Source organism: Entelurus aequoreus, linkage group LG07 (genome assembly GCF_033978785.1).
Source record: "Entelurus aequoreus isolate RoL-2023_Sb linkage group LG07, RoL_Eaeq_v1.1, whole genome shotgun sequence".
Taxonomy (NCBI): Eukaryota; Metazoa; Chordata; class Actinopteri; order Syngnathiformes; family Syngnathidae; genus Entelurus; species Entelurus aequoreus.
The window spans coordinates 39178407-39200071 of record NC_084737.1 but is presented as its reverse complement, the minus strand read 5'-3'; the positions used below and the strand labels follow the sequence as shown (position 1 = coordinate 39200071).

Below are 21665 nucleotides of genomic sequence, written 5' to 3'. Positions count from 1 at the left end.
ACAGTGTGTTGTCAAGCTTATGACATGCGATGCAAGTGTAAGCCACTGTGACACTATTGTTCTTTTTTTTTTTTTTTTTTATAAATGTCTAATGATAATGCCAATGAGGGATTTTTAATCACTGCTATGTTGAAATTGTAACTAATATTGATACTGTTGATAATATTAATAATTTTTGTTTCACTACTTTTGGTTAGTTCGGTGTCGTGTTTGTGTCTCCTCTCAATTGCTCTGTTTATTGCAGTTCTGAGTGTTGCTGGGTCGGGTTTGCTTTTGGAATTGGATTGCATTGTTATGGTATTGCTGTGTATTGTTTTGTTGGATTGATTAATAAAAATAAATGAATTTAAAAAAAAAATTTTAAATAAAAAATACATCGATTTAAAAAAAATGAGAATCGATTCTGAATCGCACAACGTGAGAATCGTGATTCGAATTCAAATCGATTTTTTCCCACACCCCTAATATATATATATATATATATATATATATATATATATATACACATATACTCGATATATCGTGGGTTTGTCTCTGTGCGATATAGAAAATGACTATATTGTGATATTCGAGTATACGTTCTCACGCAGTTGCTTTTAGCTGCAGGCATTACACTACAGGCATTTCTCACTTTTTGTTGTCTCTCCTTCTCACAGAGACTTAAAACAAGCACACCTTCTTACATACGTCACATACGTATACGCCCTCGCGGAGCAGAGAGGTAGAGGCATGGGTAACGTTAGTTGTGGTGCGAGTGGTAATACGAGAGAAAGAAGGTGCGAATCTGGTAACAAATGAAGGAAGAATTAATTCCCAAGAAAAACAGCAGGGGGTCCATCGTCTGGCGGTGGTTTGGCTTCAAGCGGGAATATGTCGAACAGACAACCGTAATTTGTCAAGTGTGGGGCAAAAGCGTTGCTACAAAAAGTAGCATTACTGCTATTATGTAGCAACATTTGAAAAGTCACCCGCTAGAGAATGAAGAGTGTTTGATACTCCGCAAGTCAACATCTCCGTTCGGTGCCACACCAACAAAATGCAGAGGCAACCATTTCCATTTTCAACCTATATTCAATTGAATAGACTGCAAAGACAAGATATTTAATGTTTGAACTGGAAAACTGTTATTATTTGCAAATATTAGCTCATTTGGAATTTGATGCCTGCAACATGTTTCAAAAAAGCTAGCACAAGTGGCAAAAAAGTCTCAGAAAGTTGAGGAATGCTCATCAAACACTTATTTGGAACATCCCACAGGTAAACAGGCTAATTGGGAACAGGTGGGTGCCATGATTGGGTATAAAAGCAGCTTCCATGAAATGCTCAGTCATTCACAAACAAGGATGGGGCGAGGGTCACCACTTTCTGAACCAATGCGTGAGCAAACTGTCGAACAGTTTAAGAACAAAATGTATTGCTATTCCTTGCAATAGCTCGTTGAGAAATGTTGTTCTTAAACTGTTAGACAGTTTGCTCACGCATTGGTTCAGAAAGTGGTGACCCTCGCCCAGAAACGCCGCCGGCTTCTCTGGGCCCGAGCTCATCAAATGCAAAGTGGAGAAGTGTTCTGTGGTCTGACGAGTCCACAGTTTTTGGAAACTGCGGACGTCGTGTCCTCCGAAACAAAGAGTAAAAGAACCATTCGGATTGTTATTGGCGCAAAGTTGAAAAGCCAGCATCTGTGATGGTATGGGGGTGTATTAGTGCCCAAGGCATGGGTAACTTACACATCTGTGAAGGCACCATTAATGCTGAAAGACACATACAGGTTTTGGAGCAACATATGTTGCCATCCAAGCAACGTTATCATGGACGCCCCTGCTTATTTCAGCAAGATAATGCCAAGCCACGTGTTACAACAGCGTTGCTTCATAGTAAAAGAGTGCAGGTACTAGACTGGCCTGCCTGTAGTCCAGACATGTTTCCCATTGAAAATGTGTGGCGCATTATGAAGCCTAAAATACGACAACGGAGACCCTGGACTGTTGAACAACTTAAGCTGTACATCAAGCAAGAATGGGAAAGAATTCCACCTGAAAAGCTTCAAAAATTGGTCTCCTCAGTTCCCAAACGTTTACTGAGTGTTGTAAAAGGAAAGGCCATGTAACAGTGGTAAAAACGCCCCTGTGCCAACTTTTTTGCAATGTGTTGCTGCCATTAAATTCTAAGTTAATGATTATTTGCCAAAAAAAATTAAGTTTCTCAGTTCGAACATCAAATATCTTGTCTCTGCAGTTTATGCAATTGAATATAAGTTGAAAAGGATTTGCAAATCATTGTATTCTGTTTTTATTTACGATTTACACATTGTGCCAACTTCACTGGTTTTGAGTTTTGTATATATATATATATATATATATATATATATATATATATATATATATATTTAAGAGTTGGATAGTGTTCCGTTTATTGTGCAATGATATACTGGTAGAGAATTGCACTACTTAAAGGCCACATTTTCTTCGTCTTTTTACCCAATTTGTGGGACCGTATCAGGTTTTGTACTTTCAATATTTAATATTGTTACTTTAGGAATATTTATTTAGCATACATTTTTATTTCTATGCATATCATATGCCACTCTGCAATCTATTGAGTTCAGATAAATAACAAATGTTTTAAGTACTGTATACAGTGTTTTTATTATTAAATCTGTTAATATAAACATATTTGACAATAATGATGTTGTAGACTGTAATAGCGTATAGAACATGAAAAATAACTTCAGTTACTTAGCTGAGTAGTCAATTACTCTTACAATGAGGTAACGGAATTACTAACTCAATTACTTTTTGGGAGAAGTAACTGTAACTAATTACCTTTTTAAGGTAAGATGACCAACACTGGTCAGAGATCATTTATATGACATAGCTTTTGTGTTTTTAGAAATCTGCGGCAAAACTGTAAGTCTCTTCCAAGTTTTTTTTAACTGAACTTGCAGTCCAGTGTGATGTCATTCCTGGGACTGATTTGGCCAATTGAAAAGCCCTTCATTTTAATAGGAATACTCTTTTTTTTTTTTTTTTTAAAAGGGCAAAAATACATTTGCAAGTCTAATTGACGTGTTAAAAAATACTGCATCATCATACGAAATAATAATATAGATTAGATTTATACAGCACTTTTCTAGACACTCAAAGCATTAATGAGCAAGGTACATAAACAGTAAACACATCTTTAGATTAACCTACTGTGTATGCGAATGTGAATGAATGTATGAAAATATAAGTATATGTAACAACCACGTAACAAATTGGTTTGCTAGCTAATGACAATCTAGAGAAGAGTAGATTACCCTTCCTGACCAGCGTTGGACAATATTTTAAGAAGGCAGAAACGCCTGAAATACAATAACAGAGATAAAAGTAAGTGTAACCAATGGCCCTCTTATTTAATTGTTCTATCTGCATATTAATATTATCATCAAGTTTAATGATAATGTAGCATGCAGCCCTTTTATAGTGAAGCTGGAGTGTGGTTGGCTTTGTAACACTAAATGTAATGTGACGGTAAGAGAGACACATTTGGATGTAAATAATTGTCTCAGAAAAATAGCTCACATAAGAAGTTGTTCTCTTTTTGATTATTGTATTTCCTCTTTTTGGGGGTATTTTAAATATGCTTAATGTGTTTTGTGTACAGTGTGAGAGACTTAAGAGGTAATTTATGTATGTTATAAGATCCAACTTACACTAAAACTGGACTTCCATCACAGGAGGAACATATGATATTGCACAATAAAAAGGTAGCTTTAGAATTAGTCTAATTCAAAACACAGTTTTATACAAGATATGTAAGCCCCATCTCTCCGTCAGTTTAGGAGTCATTGGCCTGGAAAACGTTGAAGACCCCTAATCTAAACTATAGCTTTCCCTTTCATAAAGAGATGTTTTAAACGCCAATAAGATATATACTGAGGCGCAAAATATTTACAATTTGACATGAAAAACACAAAAAGTCCTCTCGCCTCAAGTTCAGCCATCTTAATCTAAGTGGGTGAGCTCTGATCCTAATTTTAATCAATTTCCATACCACAATTTGGCGGTGAGATATGAGTGTGACACCCAATCAACTTTGTTATCCTCTAGGCTAATTTATTTCTCTGCTGTGATCATGATATTTAAATCCAGCAAAAGATTGCAGTGTCTTACCTATGACACTCTTTGCAAAAGAGGCTGCCTTCAGTGTTGCCAGTCCTAAATCTCCAATCTTGACAGACCCTGTAGGTCCAGTGATGAATATGTTATCACATTTCAGGTCCCTATGAATTATGGGAGGAGTTCTTGTGTGGAGAAAGTGAAGGCCTTTCAGGATCTGTCTGCACCAGCTCCTTAGCACCTTGGGCTTCATTACCTTGAACCTCTTCAGATAGCTGCAGAAGGGAATGAGAGCACACTTTCAGGCACTTTGGTTTTGACATGTTTTCAGTATATCAGACAGACTTAATTTATTTTGTACAATTTGTGTGGTGTTTCTTCCAACCTATATTTGAAGCTGTTATCAACTTTCTTCAGTCCACTCACGTTTTTAGTGTCCCTGATGTCATAAGCTCCGTTACTAAAACAATGCACTTCTTCCCTTTGAGCGGACACTCCCAAAAGTCATAAAAGCGGACAATGTTTGGATGTTGAAGACCTTTCAGCATCTCAGCCTCTTCCTTAAAGCGCTGACGTTCCACTTTTGACAGCTTACGATCCTAAGGAAAAAGGGGAGTTTCTATGAATAAAAACAATAAATATCATGAATAAGTGACATTAGAATCATTACATTGAAGAAGCCATCACCATTACACAGAGAAAGGGAGATCAGCGGCTTCTCTAAATGACTCAACATGCCTATCTGCTCAATGTGAGTAACATAAAATGTCAATTTATTTTTTACCACAACATTTGTAGCTGAAATATATCGAAAGTCAATGCAAGTGAATGAGACAGCAAAGGGTGAGTGTGTGGGGGTTAATCATCACAACAGTGGCCACACCCTCTCCACACTGCAGCTAGAGGCTTTGTTGTCATCTATCTCCTCCATCTTTCATAATTTTCTTCAATATCTTGCCATCTCACACACTACCTTAAGCTTCCTCCCTTACCCCATTGCTGCAACCCATGTGCCGCTCTACACCTCTTAAACCAACCACTCCCTTCTAGATCAGCAACAATGCCCTGCACATGAACAACAGAAGGGCTCATCTAGTGGAAACTGCACAGTGTCCCATTCCCTGCCGGGCTGCTGCAAGGAGAAAATTGCTCTAAGGAGTGCCAAGTGTTGCCTTGCTGCATTGTCATTTTTCTCCCCTTATAGCAGCAGTGAATTACATAATGCACAACCCCACCCTTGCAGAGATGGATGACAAACTTGAAAGCTATAAGACATTTTATTATTTAACCACAATTACCTCCAGTTAGATAAAACAGTACAAGGCCACGTAGAAATAAAAAATAATTTCAAAATGAATCATCATGTGTGAAACGATGTGTATGTGTGAACCTGACATATCAGGTTTTGTGTGTGGAAATTCGGGGTGGGGATTTTCACTGCACTCTTCCGAAGAGTCATGAATAATTCACCTCTGCAGAAACCCTTTTTTCTACTGAGGCAAACTGAGCAAAGGAGGGCTATGTCTTCCCAACATGGCCTGGGTTATCCCCAAAGAACTGCACCTAACATTCACAAAGAAGCGGTATAGAGATGACCTGTATCAAGCAAATTCAAAAAAGGTTTTCCCTTCCCCCTCTTGTACCTATTTAGAGTCCACCTTTCATCACCTTTGCAGTCCTCTTACTGAAATATTTCTTCTTGCTCTCCCAATACCCAATTATAGTCAGAACACACTCCATCATAACAGACAGTGGGGCTTTTACATAATTCAGAGACCACATGTAGGCACTGAAGTTTTGTACACAGCAGGGTGAGACAATTGGACAGCTCAAATGTCGCATAGCTACATAGATAAAGTATGTGCTCTCACGCACATGCACATGCACTCTAGAAAAAGGAACATCAGTACAGAAAACTTGCTCATTCAATCATCATCGTTGTCATAAAAAAAACTTTCAGATGGGGCTGAAATTACATCAATGATACAGGCCTGCAAAATTTTAAAATGTTAGTAGGCGTATGCTTCGACACAATTGCACTGGTGATTAAGCAGAAGGCAAGTAAAGATACACTAACTTGTGAGCAAAGTAGGAAGCAGAATACAGCATAAAATCATGTCAGCCACTATTTCAGCAATCAGTACTGTACAAAGTTTTAAAAAAATGGTAGGTGGTATCTTAGCTAGGGCTGCAGATAGCCGGGATGGCCTAAAATCTATTATTTATTTTTTTAGTTTTTGTCCTGTTCAGCTACTCAGGCAAATCATATTGTTGGTGTAGATGCCCATATCTGCTGTACAGATTTACTTTACAAAAGAGAAGTGTGGTCTACTTCTCTTATTGCCTTAGTTATATTTGACTTTATTAAATTCATTTATTTAATGTTTGGCGCAGCCGGACCGGAGCAGGAGGGGGTAGAGAGAAGGGGAAAAAAGGGGGAAATTGAGGGGACAAGAAAGGGATAAGACAGAGACAACAAAAGCAAAAACAACAGAACAACATCAGCAAATGTACAAATATGATACAAAAAATAATAGCAAAGAACTAGTTACTGAAGTAGATAGTAATAACACAGAAATGACAATGAACATTATTGCACTACAAACGGAACAATAAAAATAATGGAAATAACTATACTGATAATGAATAATAATAATAATAATTGCCTCAATTATCAACAATACAATTTTTTGAAATGCAACTACACATATGCGATGAAAACTTGAATTACAAAAGAAAGCAGATAAATGAGGGGAAGACATAGAAGTAAACTATATTTACCTTGTGCATTGTTAAAGTAAAAATAAGTTCAGCTTTATCAGTCTGCCGTGTTTTACCCAGTTTTCCCTGGGCTGGCAGTAAGGTTTAAAACTACTTTTCAGCCACCCAGCCGCTATACTACATTAGTTAGCACAGGCTGTGGGGAGAGGCTAAACATTTGACGCAGATAGAAGCTATTGCTAGCTGCTATGCTGAGTCACTAACAGAAGTGAACAACATAAACAGATGAGATTAGTGATAAAATTGCTACAAGGAGAGATATAGGTTCTCAAGCAAATTGCTGTATGTGTAAATAAAGCTGTAGTCATTCACCAAAAGGCAAATGCAGTCGCTGACCAAAGCATTGCATCACTCCAGGGTGAACCAAAGAGGATGCCCTGTGTTTCGCCTGTCAGGCGCAGGGAAGAGCAAACAACTGTAACAAAGGTACATCAAAAGATACCAGTATGGCTGTAATGTCTTTACTATACAGTATGTATTAAGTATAATACGGGTATATCTCGCCGCCCTGGTTTGTATGTACAATATATTTGTCTCCCAGAATGTGCGGGAGCCAAAGTAAGGCCCCAGCCACCCAGAGAGCCCAACCAAAACAGCAGGTGCGGTACCCAGGGAACAAGGGACCACAGGCCCCATGCAGGCAGGCCGGCCAGCGATAGGACCCCCGGAACCAGGTCCACCGTGGCAGGCCAGCAGCAGGCCATAGACAGACGCACCCGGCAGATGACAAGGCACGGGAGAAGCAGGGGACAGCCAGCCCCCAAGCCAACAAGAGACCATACTCCACGTGGGCAGAAAGACGGGTCGCCCCGCCTTGAGGGGCCCAGAAACTCCCCGCAATCAACTGGGCCCCCAGGAGCCCAACCCACACCTAGGAGAGCACGGCAGGGCCCGCCCCAGGCCGCCCTACTCAAGACGGCCGCAGCAGGACCGCTCAGCAAGGGACCATGGAAACAACTCGCCCCACCTATACCTATAACTACACACACACACACACACTACCACACACACACACACACACACACACACACACACTTTTCTAATTAAATTAATCAATCTATTTGATTAATCATTGCAGTCCTAACCTAAGTATATTCAATAAGAAAGCTCTTGTATTACAGAAACAGACATTGTCCCTGCTGTTATTTGGTGATGTTCATGACCTTGATGTAAATAGAGGTTTCTGGTTAGAAGAAATAGCAAAGCAACACACATGGTGATGAGCGTGCAGAGAGAAAAAAGATGCAAGTCACCTGGCATACATTTAGCTCAATTTGCACCATACATGATGAGTTACCATATGGTGCCGAGCAACCTGACTATTAATGTGTGTATCAAATGACTGATTGTGTGGCTAATTTGCACAAGAGCACAAGCGGACTTTGCTTTACATGCATACATGTCTATTTTTAATAGGGCTGTCAAAATTAATTAACTAATGCGGATTAATCCATCCTCATCATTAACCTGATTACATTTTTAACACAAATAATCCATCTGCAGCGCTGAGTGATTTAAAATCTCTTATCTGCCGACAGCAGATACGAGGTTACCCACATAAGTATGTCTGTCACACTGTGACATCACAGTGTGCCCACTGTTAAAAAAGACTGAAAAACACAGCGTTGAGAGGCATCCAACCCTGTCTGCAAATCTCACGCTTAAATGCCTGTACATTGTAATTTGACGCTTTGGTAATGTTTAAAACATTTATAGGTCAGAAACAAGGAAAATACTCCCTTCTTTCTTGAGTACTTTTGATTCATGCAAAAATGAATAATTATTTTGGGTAAAAATGGAAGATATTTAGTCGGGATGAATCAAAAAATTAATCCACGGCGACCCTGTCATTAATCTAATAAATTGTTTTAATTATTTGAAAGCACAATTAAAGATAATAGAATAAAGACAAAATATATCATGTATTGCAGTGGCTTTTTCTTTCCCAAACCATTGATCATTGCACATTTTCTGTATTGTGATAACTAACAAAATATATTGTGACACTATCACATGTAAATTACTGTCATTCCCACCCCATTCTGCAAACCCTGTGGACCAGCGAGCCAGTGGGATTTATTGTTGAAAGCAGTGCCTGTCTTGTTAGGTCTTACTTGGATTAAGATACTACAACTTCCTATGGCTTAAACTAAATGCTAATGCTTACAAATACTTATTTGACCCATATATTTCCAATAACTATACATACTTTCTACCTCAATTGAGCTAGTACTAATATTCAATGGCCATTAATGCAGAATGAGGAAAAGGTTCCGCATTACAGGACACAAAGCCATGTACGGTAGTTTCACCCCACAACATACACACATAACATATTAACATTTTAGCCTAATATCTTCAAATAATCATTTCTACAGGTTATGTAATCACCCAGTTCACACAAGGTTTTTTTAATCAACAAAATAGGAGAAAACGAATTAGTAATTAACTTAATATTTTCATTGGCAAATTAGTTATTTTGAATATACATAAGGAGGATAATGGTCTTTAAAGGCCTACTGAAATGAATTTTTTTTATTTAAACGGGGATAGCAGATCTATTCTATGTGTCATACTTGATCATTTCGCGATATTGCCATATTTTTGCTGAAAGGATTTAGTATAGAACAACGACGATAAAGATTGCAACTTTTGGTATCTGATAAAAAAAAGGCTTGCCCCTACCGGAAGTAGCGTGACGTAGTCAGTTGAACGTATACGCAAAGTTCCCTATTGTTTACAATGATGGCTGCATGAAGTGAGAGAGATTCGGACCGAGAAAGCGACAATTTCCCCATTAATTTGAGCGAGGATGAAAGATTTGTGGATGAGTAAAGTGCAAGTGAAGGACTAGTGGGGAGTTGAAGCTATTCAGATAGGGAAGATGCTGTGAGAGCCGGGGGTGACCTGATATTCAGCTGGGAATGACTACAACAGTAAATAAACACAAGACATATATATACTCTATTAGCCACAACACAACCAGGCTTATATTTAATATGCCACAAATTAATCCTGCATAAAAACACCTGCGTGTTTGTTACGCTAGCTCCTAGCTCCTCTGCTAGCTCCTAGCTCCATAGAACACGCCAATACAATTCAAACACCTGATCAACACACACAATCACTCAGCCCAAAAGACCGTTCACCTAACCCAAGGTTCATAAAGCTTATATATTTTTAAAAAGTTACGTACGTGACGCGCACATACGGTCAAGCTCTCAAATGTTTAGCAGCCAAGGCTGCATACTCACGGTACCTGATATTCAGCTGGGAATGACTACAACAGTAAATAAACAGAAGACATATATATACTCTATTAGCCACAACACAACCAGGCTTATATTTAATATGCCACAAATTAATCATGCATAAAAACACCTGCGTGTTTGTTATGCTAGCTCCTAGCTCCTATGCTAGCTCCTAGCTCCATAGAACACGCCAATACAATTCAAACACCTGATCAACACACACAATCACTCAGCCCAAAAGACCGTTCACCTAACCCAAGGTTCATAAAGCTTATATATTTTTAAAAAGTTACGTACATACGCAAAAAAAAGTTGCGCACATACGGTCAAGCGATCAAATGTTTAGAAGCCAAAGCTGCATACTCACAGTAGCACGTCTGCGTCTTTGTCATCCAAATCAAAGTAATCCTGGTAAGAGTCTGTGTTGTCCCAGTTCTCTACAGGCGTCTGTGTATCCAAGTCAAAAGTCCTCCTGGTTAGAGTCTCTGTTATCCGAGTTCTTCCATCTTGACTGCATCTTTCGGGAATGTAAACAAAGAAGCGCCGGCTGTGTACTGTTGTGGCTGACTACGTTCGAAAAATACGTCCATTTCGCACCGACAACTTTCTTCTTTGCTTGCTCAGCTTCCTTCTCCATAATGCAATGAACATGATTGAAACAGATTCACGAACACAGATGTCCAGAATACTGTGGAATTATGAAATGAGGGTGGGTTTCAGTAGGCCTTTAAAGAATTGTGGACAGGACACTGTATGTGTGCAGTATAACTAGGCATATTTATGCAGAATATGCTTAATGTGGACAAAAAAAGCAGAATTCATCAAAGTTACCATGAGTAAAACCTAAGGCACGACAGCTGGTGGTGATGTCGTTAACACACAAACGCACACACAAAACAATATAATTAGCAATGAATAACTGTGGTGCTGCGATACAGAGGGTGGTAATTTTACCCATCTGCTCTGATGATGAGACAAATTGGTCAAAGATGGTCCTTGTGTAAAAGCTAACATGTAGTGGTGCCGGCCAGTGGAGCAGGCACTGTTTTGTAAAACAACAATAACCAAAGCCAACTACTGCCACAGTAAATAACAAATTTAATGCAGTGTTAATTTTGACATAAACATCGAACTAAAGCCACACTTTGGTTTGTTTTCCCTGCATTATTACATAATAGCTTAGTGACAAGGAGGTCAACAAAGGTGACATATCATAAGAGAGCTTAAGCAGGAAACAGCATCAATTATATATGATTATCAAAATTACTTTTAATTTACAAAGCAATTCTTAGAATTGGGTGTTGTGACAAATAATTCCTTATTGCTCCATCTGACTGAACAGATAGGTATCTTACACGCAGGAAAACTGGTGTGAATAATCGACAGACAAAGCCACAGGTTACTAACAGATAGCTGGGGAACTGCATGCAACGTGTTGCCTGATTTTGAGTAGCTAACAAAAAAGGGTCAAAAAATATTTTAGAGTGCAATTCAGATATTATGCCTCTATTAGATGATAAATTACCACAAAATAGCATTAGGACAATGACTCTACTCTTTGAGTAGATCTGTTTTGTAAATAAAACGCAATTAAAATGTTGCCTTGCCAGTCATGTACATAAAACCCAAAAAGTCATCTCTATTTTCTTGATGTCAAAGTAGCTCTAATAGTGAAGAAAAGTTGGATACCCAGAGTCTAAGTTAGGGCTATTCAACTGGAGGTCCAGGGGCCAAATCTGTACACCATACCATACTGAAACTGAGTTTGGTTCAAAACTTGGGAGAAACATTTTTGCAGCAAATTCCTGAAAAAACTAGAGTGCTATGTTGAAGAGGTTCATTTAGCCTACTGATGTGTATAACTAGAGTGCTCCTGTTGTATAGAGGAATTTGGACCACTGTAAACACATTGGCACATTCTCGCGTTGACATTTCGACCTTGCCAGCAAGCATAGAACACTGGGGTCCAAACTTGTGATTTTCATAACTAAGCCATTTCTCAAAATACCCCTTTAAGTCTTCTCCATTTTGGCAGTCACAATTTGTTTTCGTTATGTGATTTATGTAACTAAGGTGTTGCTGTAACTTGTTTTCTAGAAATGCAGTCAGTGGTTGTTTGTTCAACTTCTTTAGTAGTAGTATTCCTCTCGGTTCCATTTTAGGTCCCCTTTTTTTCATCATTTGGGCTATTCAACTGGTGGCTCGTGAGTTCAGTAAATTCAAAACACTGATGAGAGACTCACATTTTTCCAGAAGGCCCTTAAAAAAGCAGAGAGCTCCTGTAACTCTGACAAAATAAATAGACCAAAATCAAATATCTACTGTAGAGGACGCTGGTTCTCCAGGATATACACAATACAAATTATAGTAAAGGGGAAGTGAACCCCCACCCCCTCCCCCAAGAGAACAAAAATCATTCTCTTTTTTCTGATTTTATTCTGCCAGAAGAAACAATCTGCCGTATTAAGTGCGATAAAGAAAGTAGACATGTCAACCATGACCTCATATTTTACACACCATGAGCATATATGAGATGTAAATACAAATACAAATGTACAAATATTACGATATAGCCTAACACCACCAAGAAATAGATTAAATATACACATAGATGTACATGTAAATATAACCTTTTAAAGACTGCTTCAATACCAAGAACCACAAGCCACACAGCATCATGGGGCAACTTTGAGCCAATTATAGCAGGCTGTGTATGTGTGTGACCTAGTTATAAAGCTGCATATTATACAACATATTTACATAAAGGTGAAATTCAGTGGGTGACTCTTTCAAACAAGCCAGAGCCATGCCACTGAACACATTATTGAGTTTTGTCCTTTGTCTGAGGCTGGAGGACACAGGTATTCTAGGAGATGGAGCCAATGATGAACACATCAGTCGGCAGCCACACTGACTGCTTATTCACCAATGGGTCTTAAAGTGTCAAATCTGGCTGTATCCAGCAATCCACTCAGAATTTCTAACTTTGTTGTGCTGTCAGAAGGGTTTTATGTGTGTATTAAACATAAGGAGAAAGTAAAGCACTGCCAAATGATCATAATCATTTCCAGTTAAGAGTTCGGACCTTCACTTTCTATTATCCAGATTTGCTGAAACCACTCCAAGAGGACTCATAATATCACAGCCATGATGTCATTGCCAGTTACACAAGCCAAGAACCAGGATTTGCTTTACAGGGTTTTTAACCTTTTTGATCTCAGGGCCCAACGTTTCCACTACACAGGTCCCTGAGGCCCAATCAAATAACAACACTGAACTAGTAATCTAACTCTTGTTTTTAAATCGTATTAAATAATCATATCTGACCTTGTCAAATGATATGAAACAATGTGTTGAAAGGAAAGTGCACTTTTTGGGAAATGTGCCTATAATTCACAATCTTTATGAGAGACAAGAACACACGTTCTTTAATGTATTCTAACTTGTAAATAAACGTAAATAAAAGTCCGCTTACAATGGAGTCAATGGGAAGTCCTCTGTTATGCCTATAAAGCCCTCTAAACAACCATCCAAAAAGTGTCAACAATACCCTTTTACATTATGTAATAAATAAATAAATGATAAATGGGTTATACTTGTATAGCGCTTTTCTACCTTCAAGGTACTCAAAGCGCTTTGACAGTATTTCCACATTTACCCATTCACACACACATTCACACACTGATGGCGGGAGCTGCCATGCAAGGAGCTAACCAGCAGCCATCAGAGGCAAAGGGTGAAGTGTCTTGCCCAAGGACACAACGGACGTGACTAGGAAGGTAGAAGGTGGGGATTGAACCCCAGTAACCAGCAACACTCCGATTGCTGGCACAGCCACTCTACCAACTTCGCCACGCCGTCCTGCACATTAACCAAGTATTACTGATATTGTCATTATTAAGATTAAGATTAAAGAATGATTGTCACACACACACTAGATGTGGTGAATTATAGGCGCTAACGGTAAGGACCTATTTTAAGCAGCACATTGATCACAGAGAGGTAACTTCCTTATACTGCTATGTGGAAGTCGTCGGCTGGTGAGCTGCTTCCTCGCCTCCGAGCTTGAGAAGTTAGTTCTAGATTATAAATCATACCTCTCACCTGGATAATAAAAGGAGCACAACATCCAACAAATTGGTCAACTTTGACAGCCAATTTGGACCCGGTAAAGGCATAAAAAAAAACGAAAATATGAGGATTGTGAGTCATTCTTCATCTAAACAGGAATATATCAACATCCTAACAATTGTCATCCCAGTGACAGCAGACATTGTACAGTAAGGGATGTTTTATTATGTTTTTTGGCTTTAATGAAGTCTGCAGTGAGTAGTAAATCAGTGGTGTTGTCGGAAGGAACAGGCGAACGTTGTGATGCGTTAGTGAAATTATTGTCACCGTATGCTTAAAATGAGCAAAATATGTGAATTATACATGTTATTATGAATGTGCCTGTTACTACATGACACATATACTTACATCATGTATATAAAACCTTGATTAATTAGGTTTATTAAAATAAACTGTCAAAGTTTTTCTGCAAATAAAAATACATATTCACCACTCTAGTCATAATTTTTGCACCTAACAAACTTCTCTATGCGCAGCTCTGATATCTGCAGTTGGGGTGGAATGCCCCCAGCCCATTGCAAGTCTCAAGTTTTTGTGTGTCGTAAATATGTGCTCACATGTGCTTAACGTTGCTCAAGTTTTTTTCTGGTCTCAAACTTGTTTGATATTATCATTACTTTCACAAGTGGTGGAAAACTGTATTACAACCGAATACTGCAAGGCCTTTTCAATCTCAAAATGAAATATTTAAATGTAATGTTAAAAATGAGTTTTTACAGTTTTTTACAAAAAAAATAAAATTAAAATTGATACACACCATGTAGTTAATGATGAATCATTAACTACCTTAATCATCAATTGTTTGGCCTTTTAAAATTAATCGCAACTATATATTTTTTTAATTAACCAGCTAGAGTATAAATGAGAACAAATTGCATGGACTGAAAAAATTAACAACAAATATTTTTATTAGATTCATTTTTGTCAAGCTCATAACTAAAATACTAAATATATAGCAGGATTAGAATGTCAGAGTTTTGTTTTGCAAACTACCCTTTTGTCTACTAGAAGTAGTTTTATAATGTACCACAAGGGAGGAATAAAATACAGCAAACTGCAAATTGTTTCCTGTTCCACATCCAATATTCTACAGACATGGTTACACATGATGACATCACCATCCAAATGAAGTCATCCAGCGTCTGCCAATGTCTCAAAACCTTTTGCGAATGTTTGGAAATGCCATGCTTTCTCAAAAACATCATACGAGTTGAGGCCCCCAAAAAATGGGGTCATATTAATCAGTACACCAAATAATGAATGGCGGTTCTGCCTCAAGACGATCAATCACTAATCTCTAGACCAGTGGTTCAATTCCCAGCAGCTCCTGTCTATGTTCCTGAGTGTCCTTGAGCAAGTCACAAGACACAGCAGCAGATGAGCATACTAAAATAGAAAGGCAGTATATTGAAAAGTACATATTGCTTGCGCTTAGAAGTCGTGCAAGAATGCTGAAAGAATAATATTTACAGTGCAGGTTTTCAGACTTTGAAAGAACCAGTCATGCCTACTTTTGTACTAAGCCTTCTGGGAGAGAGAAGCCCAGAGATAATCCTAAAAAGCAGGTTTTAAATGACTGAAATAATAATTAGTTAAAGGGGCTGTTTTTAACTTGCTCACAGTTACATTTTTCAACCGAAAAAATTTAACAAGAAAACCACAAGCTAGCTTATGTTACCATTAGCTATGATGTTACTAGGTACAAGCATGCGTCCCTGAGGCATAACTCTCTGAAACCTCATTTTACCCACAGTAAATATGCAACCATTTGTTGCCGATAAATAGTTATTGACGTCATCACTCGTGTTTTTCCAGACATAAACCTACTGAATACGCTTAATATTCCGATTAATCAACTAATCTTTAAGATTGTCGACTATAAAAAGTCGTCAGTTGCAGCCCCACTAACTAGCAAAATAAACCTAGTTGTCAACAGACCAGACAAGCGCTGTTTTAACCCACCGCCCATCTGCTCAGCACAGATGTGATCACCTGTACACACTACACAGTATCACCAAATGCTAGTTTAGCCACTACCAAACACAACTAGACTTTCACCAAAGATTTCATTTCAACAATTAATAATATGAATGTCTCAATAAATAAACCCACGCTTCAACTGCCCAATGCTGTGCTCTTTCATGTTGATCCAAGAGCTTTATTTGGTGCCAATGTTAAGGGGACATGATGTGATTAAATAAAAAATAAATAAATAAATAAAATAACATACTGTGGTGGCGGTGACAAAAAATACTTTGAATTCAGGCTGCCATTTTGTTTTGGTCAGACGGCATCTGTAATAAATGTTTAATTGTATTACCGGTAGTTTCGTTTCAGAAACATTTTGAATATAAGTATTAATTATAACCAATTCCATATCATACTACACTCAAAAGGAGTTTAACACTACACTTTGAGAAAAAGAAGATGATCCATCCATCCATTTTCTACCGCTTTAAATATTTGTTTAGTTGGGGCTCCATTGCATTTCCATGAGACCCACTCAAATCACGACCTGTGTGGACTGAGGACACACTACATTGAAAATCTAATAACATTACTATACTAGTGTTTTAAGACAGCATTTCTTAACCATAGGGCCGGGCCCCTATGGCCCTATGTCATAGGGGATCATCATAGGGCCTATGATGATCCGTATGGATCGCAGCAGTACACAGTTGTAATACACTTTTCCACCACTTGTGGCAGTAATAACAATATCAAACAAACAGAAGTCTGGAGTTAAAGACCTACTGAAACCCACTACTACCGACCACGCAGTCTGATAGTTTATATATCAATGATGAAATCTTAACATTGCAACACATGCCAATACGGCCGGGTTAACTTATAAAGTTAACCCGGCCGTCCCGCTAAACTTCCAGTTGAAAACGTCTATGTATGATGACGTATGCGCGTGACGTCAATCGTTGAACCGGAAGTATTGGTTCACGATTGAATCCAATACAAAAAGCTCTGTTTTCATCTCAAAATTCCACAGTATTCTGGACGTCTGTGTTGGTGAATCTTTTGCAATTTGTTTAATGAACAATGAAGACTGCAAAGAAGAAAGTTGTAGGTGGGATCGGTGTATTAGCGGCGGACTACAGCAACACAACCAGGAGGACTTTGAGATGGATAGCAGACGCGCTAGTCGCCGACCTCACCTTGACTTCCTCCGTCTCCGGGCCGCCAACCGCATCTATGATCATCGCTCCGTCGATCGCTGGAACGCAGGTGAGCACGGGTGTTGATGAGCAGATGAGGGCTGGCGTAGGTGGATAGCTAATGTTTTTAGCATAGGTCTGTGAGGTCCCGTTGCTAAGTTAGCTTCAATGGCGTCGTTAGCAACAGCATTGTTAAGCTTCGCCAGCCTAGAAAGCATTAACCGTGTATTTACATGTCCATGGTTTAATAGTATTGTTGATTTTCTGTCTATCCTTCCAGTCAGGGGTTTATTTCTTTTGTTTCTATCTGCATTTAAGCCCGATGTGCTATCACGTTAGCTCCGTAGCTAAAGAGCTTCGCCGATGTATTGTCGTGGAGATAAAAGTCACTGTGAATGTCCATTTCACGTTCTCGACTCTCATTTTCAAGAGGATATAGTATCCGAGCTGGTTTAAAATACAAATCCGTGATCAACAATAGAAAAAGGAGAAAGTGTGGAATCCAATGAACCCTTGTACCTAAGTTACGGTCAGAGCGAAAAAAGATACGTCCTGCACTACACTCTAGTCCTTCACTCTCACGTTACTCATACACAAATCTTTCATCCTCGCTCAAATTAATGGGGTAATCGTCGCTTTCTCGGTCCGGATCGCTCTCGCTGCATTGTAAACAATGGGGAAATGTGAGGAGCCTTTCAACCTGTGACGTCATGCTACTTCCGGTACAGGCAAGGCTTTTTTTTATTAGCGACGAAAAGTTGCGAACTCTATCGTCGAAGTTCTCTACTAAATCCTTTCATCGAAAATATGGCAATATCGCGAAATGATCAAGTATGACACATAGAATGGATCTGCTATCCCCGTTTAAATAAAAAACATTCATTTCAGTAGGCCTTTAAGGTCATAGAGAAGTTTATGAAGTGCAAAAATTATGACTAAAAGCAGAGAAACTGTATTTTCATTTGCACTTAACTGTATTGACAGTTTAAGAAACATATATAATAATATTTATTATCAATATCGTTAGAATGTATTTATTTTAGCAATGCGTAATTGTGTATTCATTTATTTTTCCATCAGTTTTTATGAGTCTCTTCTTTTGCAGTATATTTAATTAGTATTTATTTTTGTAAATCAGCCTGTTAAACTAATTAGGCTAAATATAATTATTGAATCCGTCCAATTAAAATCAAGAGTAAGATTATTATCATTATTACTAATTCAGTGTTAATATTTGAACGGGCCCCTACCCCCTCCGTAGTAGAAAAGTTTGGCTCCGAGGTCTAAAAGGTTAATAACCACTGGTTTAAGAGAACATATATATTTTTTAAAGTGTCTTTAGCTGGGTTTTTTTCACAGTTACAAATTTAGGGGAAACAATTGCCCAGTTTAGCAAATACAAGCTTTCCTTTAACAAATTCAAATGTCAATGCAGAATCTGCCAGTGTTTTTACACTGATCTAGATTCCTCTATAGAAGGGGTGCTGTAGTGTATTAGGAATTTGATGCCAAAATGTTAAATTAAAGTCCCCTAAGTTTTGAACTAAACTCAGGGGGTCGATTTGGTGTCCCAGCCCTGAACTGGCCCCTGATGATTGCAAAAAGCCCATTTAATGCTGTAACTTTTTACAGGTAGGGTGGGTGATTTTCCTGTCCGAGCAATACAAAGTAGTTTCCTTACAAACATTAACAGTTGTCCCTAGTTTATCACTTAATTGGTTCCGGGCCGGATCGTGGTAAACAATTTTTCGCAAATTAATAAATATAAATAAAACATTTTCATAGAGCATAAACACCTGTTTAAAACTTTCTAAATACTATTTTTACCATTGATATTTTTAGTTCAATTAGCCATGTTTATGCTTGAAAATGCCACCAATTCACTGAATATACTTTAAAAAAAAATCCACAATGAATGTAGTGCTGCTAATGTCTGTTGTTGAAGACTTGACGTTTAAATTGGATCATTTGCAAGGAAGCGTGCATTATAGCTATCATGACAGAGTAAAGTTGTTTGGAATACATGCCAATATTTGAGAGAGATTTGTTTCAGCCTTTAGTAGCTGCATTGCTACACAACATAAAGCTTTTACCTGCAGCTCACACCAAGCAACCTCCACCCAGGTTTCAGTATCCAGGCCCTTGTAGACGGTCTTAAAGGACCCTCTCCCAAGCTCAATGTCGAACTTGAGGAAGCGTCCTCCAGGAGATGTGGAAACAGCCTTCATCTCTGCCTCTTCCTCTGTCTCCTCGCTGGCAGCCTTGATGGTGGTTTTGCCCACATCACCGCTTGTTGCACTCAATACATCTCTTCCACTTTTTACCTTCTCCTCATCAGATTTAGCACTTTCTGTCGCACTGTCTTTTAGCCTACATTGACTCTCAGTGCTGGAGTCCTCCTGTATACCACCACTTGCCCCTCGTGTCCTGCCAACGATTGTTCGCAAGTTTATATTAAGGAGCCTGTGATCACATTCAGAGGCCTCAAAGGACTGCTCATCTGTGTCCGAGAACCACAGACTTCTCCTGATGAATCTCTGATGCACAAGCTTCTGATAACTGAATGAAGGGTCGCTGCTGCCTCTCACCACTGAGTCCCCAAGGCTTCTATCCTCCATAGCGTCAGACATACTTGTTTGCAGTTCACATTGTGATTGATGATTCCATTCCGGGTGATCCTCTGAGTTTGAATTCGCTTCCGGTTCCATGCTGATTCAAGAGTTCTGTCACTTTGGGGTACAGGTCATAGGGTCCATGGGTAGACTTTCCAAAGTGCAGTTTACAGATGAATACCTGCAGCTTCCACTCGGTGACGCAGTTGGCCAACAGACACGCACCTCCAACAACACGGGCATGGATGACACAAGCGAGATGAAGAGCTGCAAAAAGCAATGATGCCAGAGTGTGTGAAATACAGTCAAAATTCTGCGGGTAACTTATTGAATCACTTGGAATTCTGAAATAACAGGGTGAGAACGAAGCAGGTGAATAAATTAAGCGCACCTCAGCAGAAACTACACTGGGCAGGGTGGAGCACGAATTATTAATTAGCGGTATCGTTGTAAAACGACGACACATTTACAACCATATTCAAAAAAATTATACGTGGATTTCAGAATAAGATACGGCTTACCTTGTTGGGGGGGAGAAGAAGCACTCCAACAACCTGCTTTCAACCGACGCTAAAGATGGGCGGCATCATCAAACTGGCTAAAGGTAAAGTCGCCATTAATCCGCGACGAAATGAGGATTATCTGCATATCAGTGTCACTTCCTCAGCAGCGACACGACAGTCAACCGTAGGCTTCAAAACTCACCCCAAAACCCCCGTGTCGATTAAAATAGGAATATTGCTCGCATGTATCTACTTTCCCTCTCGTCGCATCCCTCCCATCGTCTTAAAAGGTGGAGAAGAAAGATATTCCACTCGACAGATATATCACCGCCCGTCTCCGTTGGGGTTCGGCAGCACCGGCGTGGCACACAAATGTACCCCCATTCAGCTCGCCTAGCTCGACGCCCCTGGATGCTAACTAGCGAGCGGACCGTCCAATCACACGGAACCAGAGCTGGACGAGACGCAGCGCCGCGTGGAAATATACATTAGAATTCACCGCAAATGTACAAAAAAATAGTCCCGGGACTTCCAAGTGGCCGCCACGCCCTTAAATGTCATCCAAACTCCACACTTAGTTCAGCATCTTCCTTTCAAATCCTCATCTTGTGCTAGCGGATGGTGCACAGTGCCAGCTCATGTGGAGAGTTTGAGCCAGGCAGTTGATATTAAATACTACTGTGCAGTGTCCTCTATCTACAGGGGCGTTAGTACCCTGCCTTGAGGGGTAGCCATGTGACATTCGGGAGTCGTTTGTTCGCGAGCCATTTTACAAAAATTAAATGGAAGAGTGGGTTGTAGCCTGTGGTCCCTACCACTGGTAAGACTGGTTGCGACCAGCGGCACAGATGTGGTCCCTCTAGGTCAGGGATTCTCAAACTGTGGTATGTGTACCACTAGTGGCACGAGCGCTCCATCAAGTGGTACGTCACTTGATTTAAGTACAGAGTTTTATTTTCCTATATTCAAACACACGTTTAAACTGTGTGTAATGCTACAGTGGCCAAAAATATTAAATACACTTGTTAAGTAAAACCAGTTGCGGGTCGTGCGTTTCCCAGCTAGGCCTTCAGTGATGTCCGACTTCAATGATTACCTCTCAAAATACCATCATTTATGT

The 21665-nt window shown here is 39.2% G+C and overlaps 1 protein-coding gene across 10 annotated transcripts in view; it reads right to left on the bottom strand.

The window, feature by feature from the left end:
• The window catches only part of LOC133653831 (serine/threonine-protein kinase WNK2), a 74271-nt gene extending 52899 nt beyond the window's left edge, over window positions 1–21372 (bottom strand). For 3 of the 10 annotated variants that reach the window (XR_009826777.1, XR_009826778.1, XR_009826779.1), the window contains exons 1-4: window positions 20564–21372; window positions 19524–20309; window positions 4527–4699; window positions 4155–4375 (exon numbers count right to left, since the gene is read on the bottom strand). Coding sequence is in view for 7 of the 10 variants with exons in the window: in XM_062053556.1 (XP_061909540.1) it covers window positions 4155–4375; window positions 4527–4699; window positions 19524–20138 (1009 nt within the window). In the remaining 3 variants the exon portion in view is untranslated. The remainder of the gene's footprint in view (window positions 1–4154; window positions 4376–4526; window positions 4700–19523; window positions 20310–20563) is intronic. The other 7 variants (XM_062053555.1, XM_062053558.1, XM_062053560.1 and 4 more) reach the window with 4 other exon arrangements.
• Between the last annotated feature and the right edge of the window lie 293 nt (window positions 21373–21665).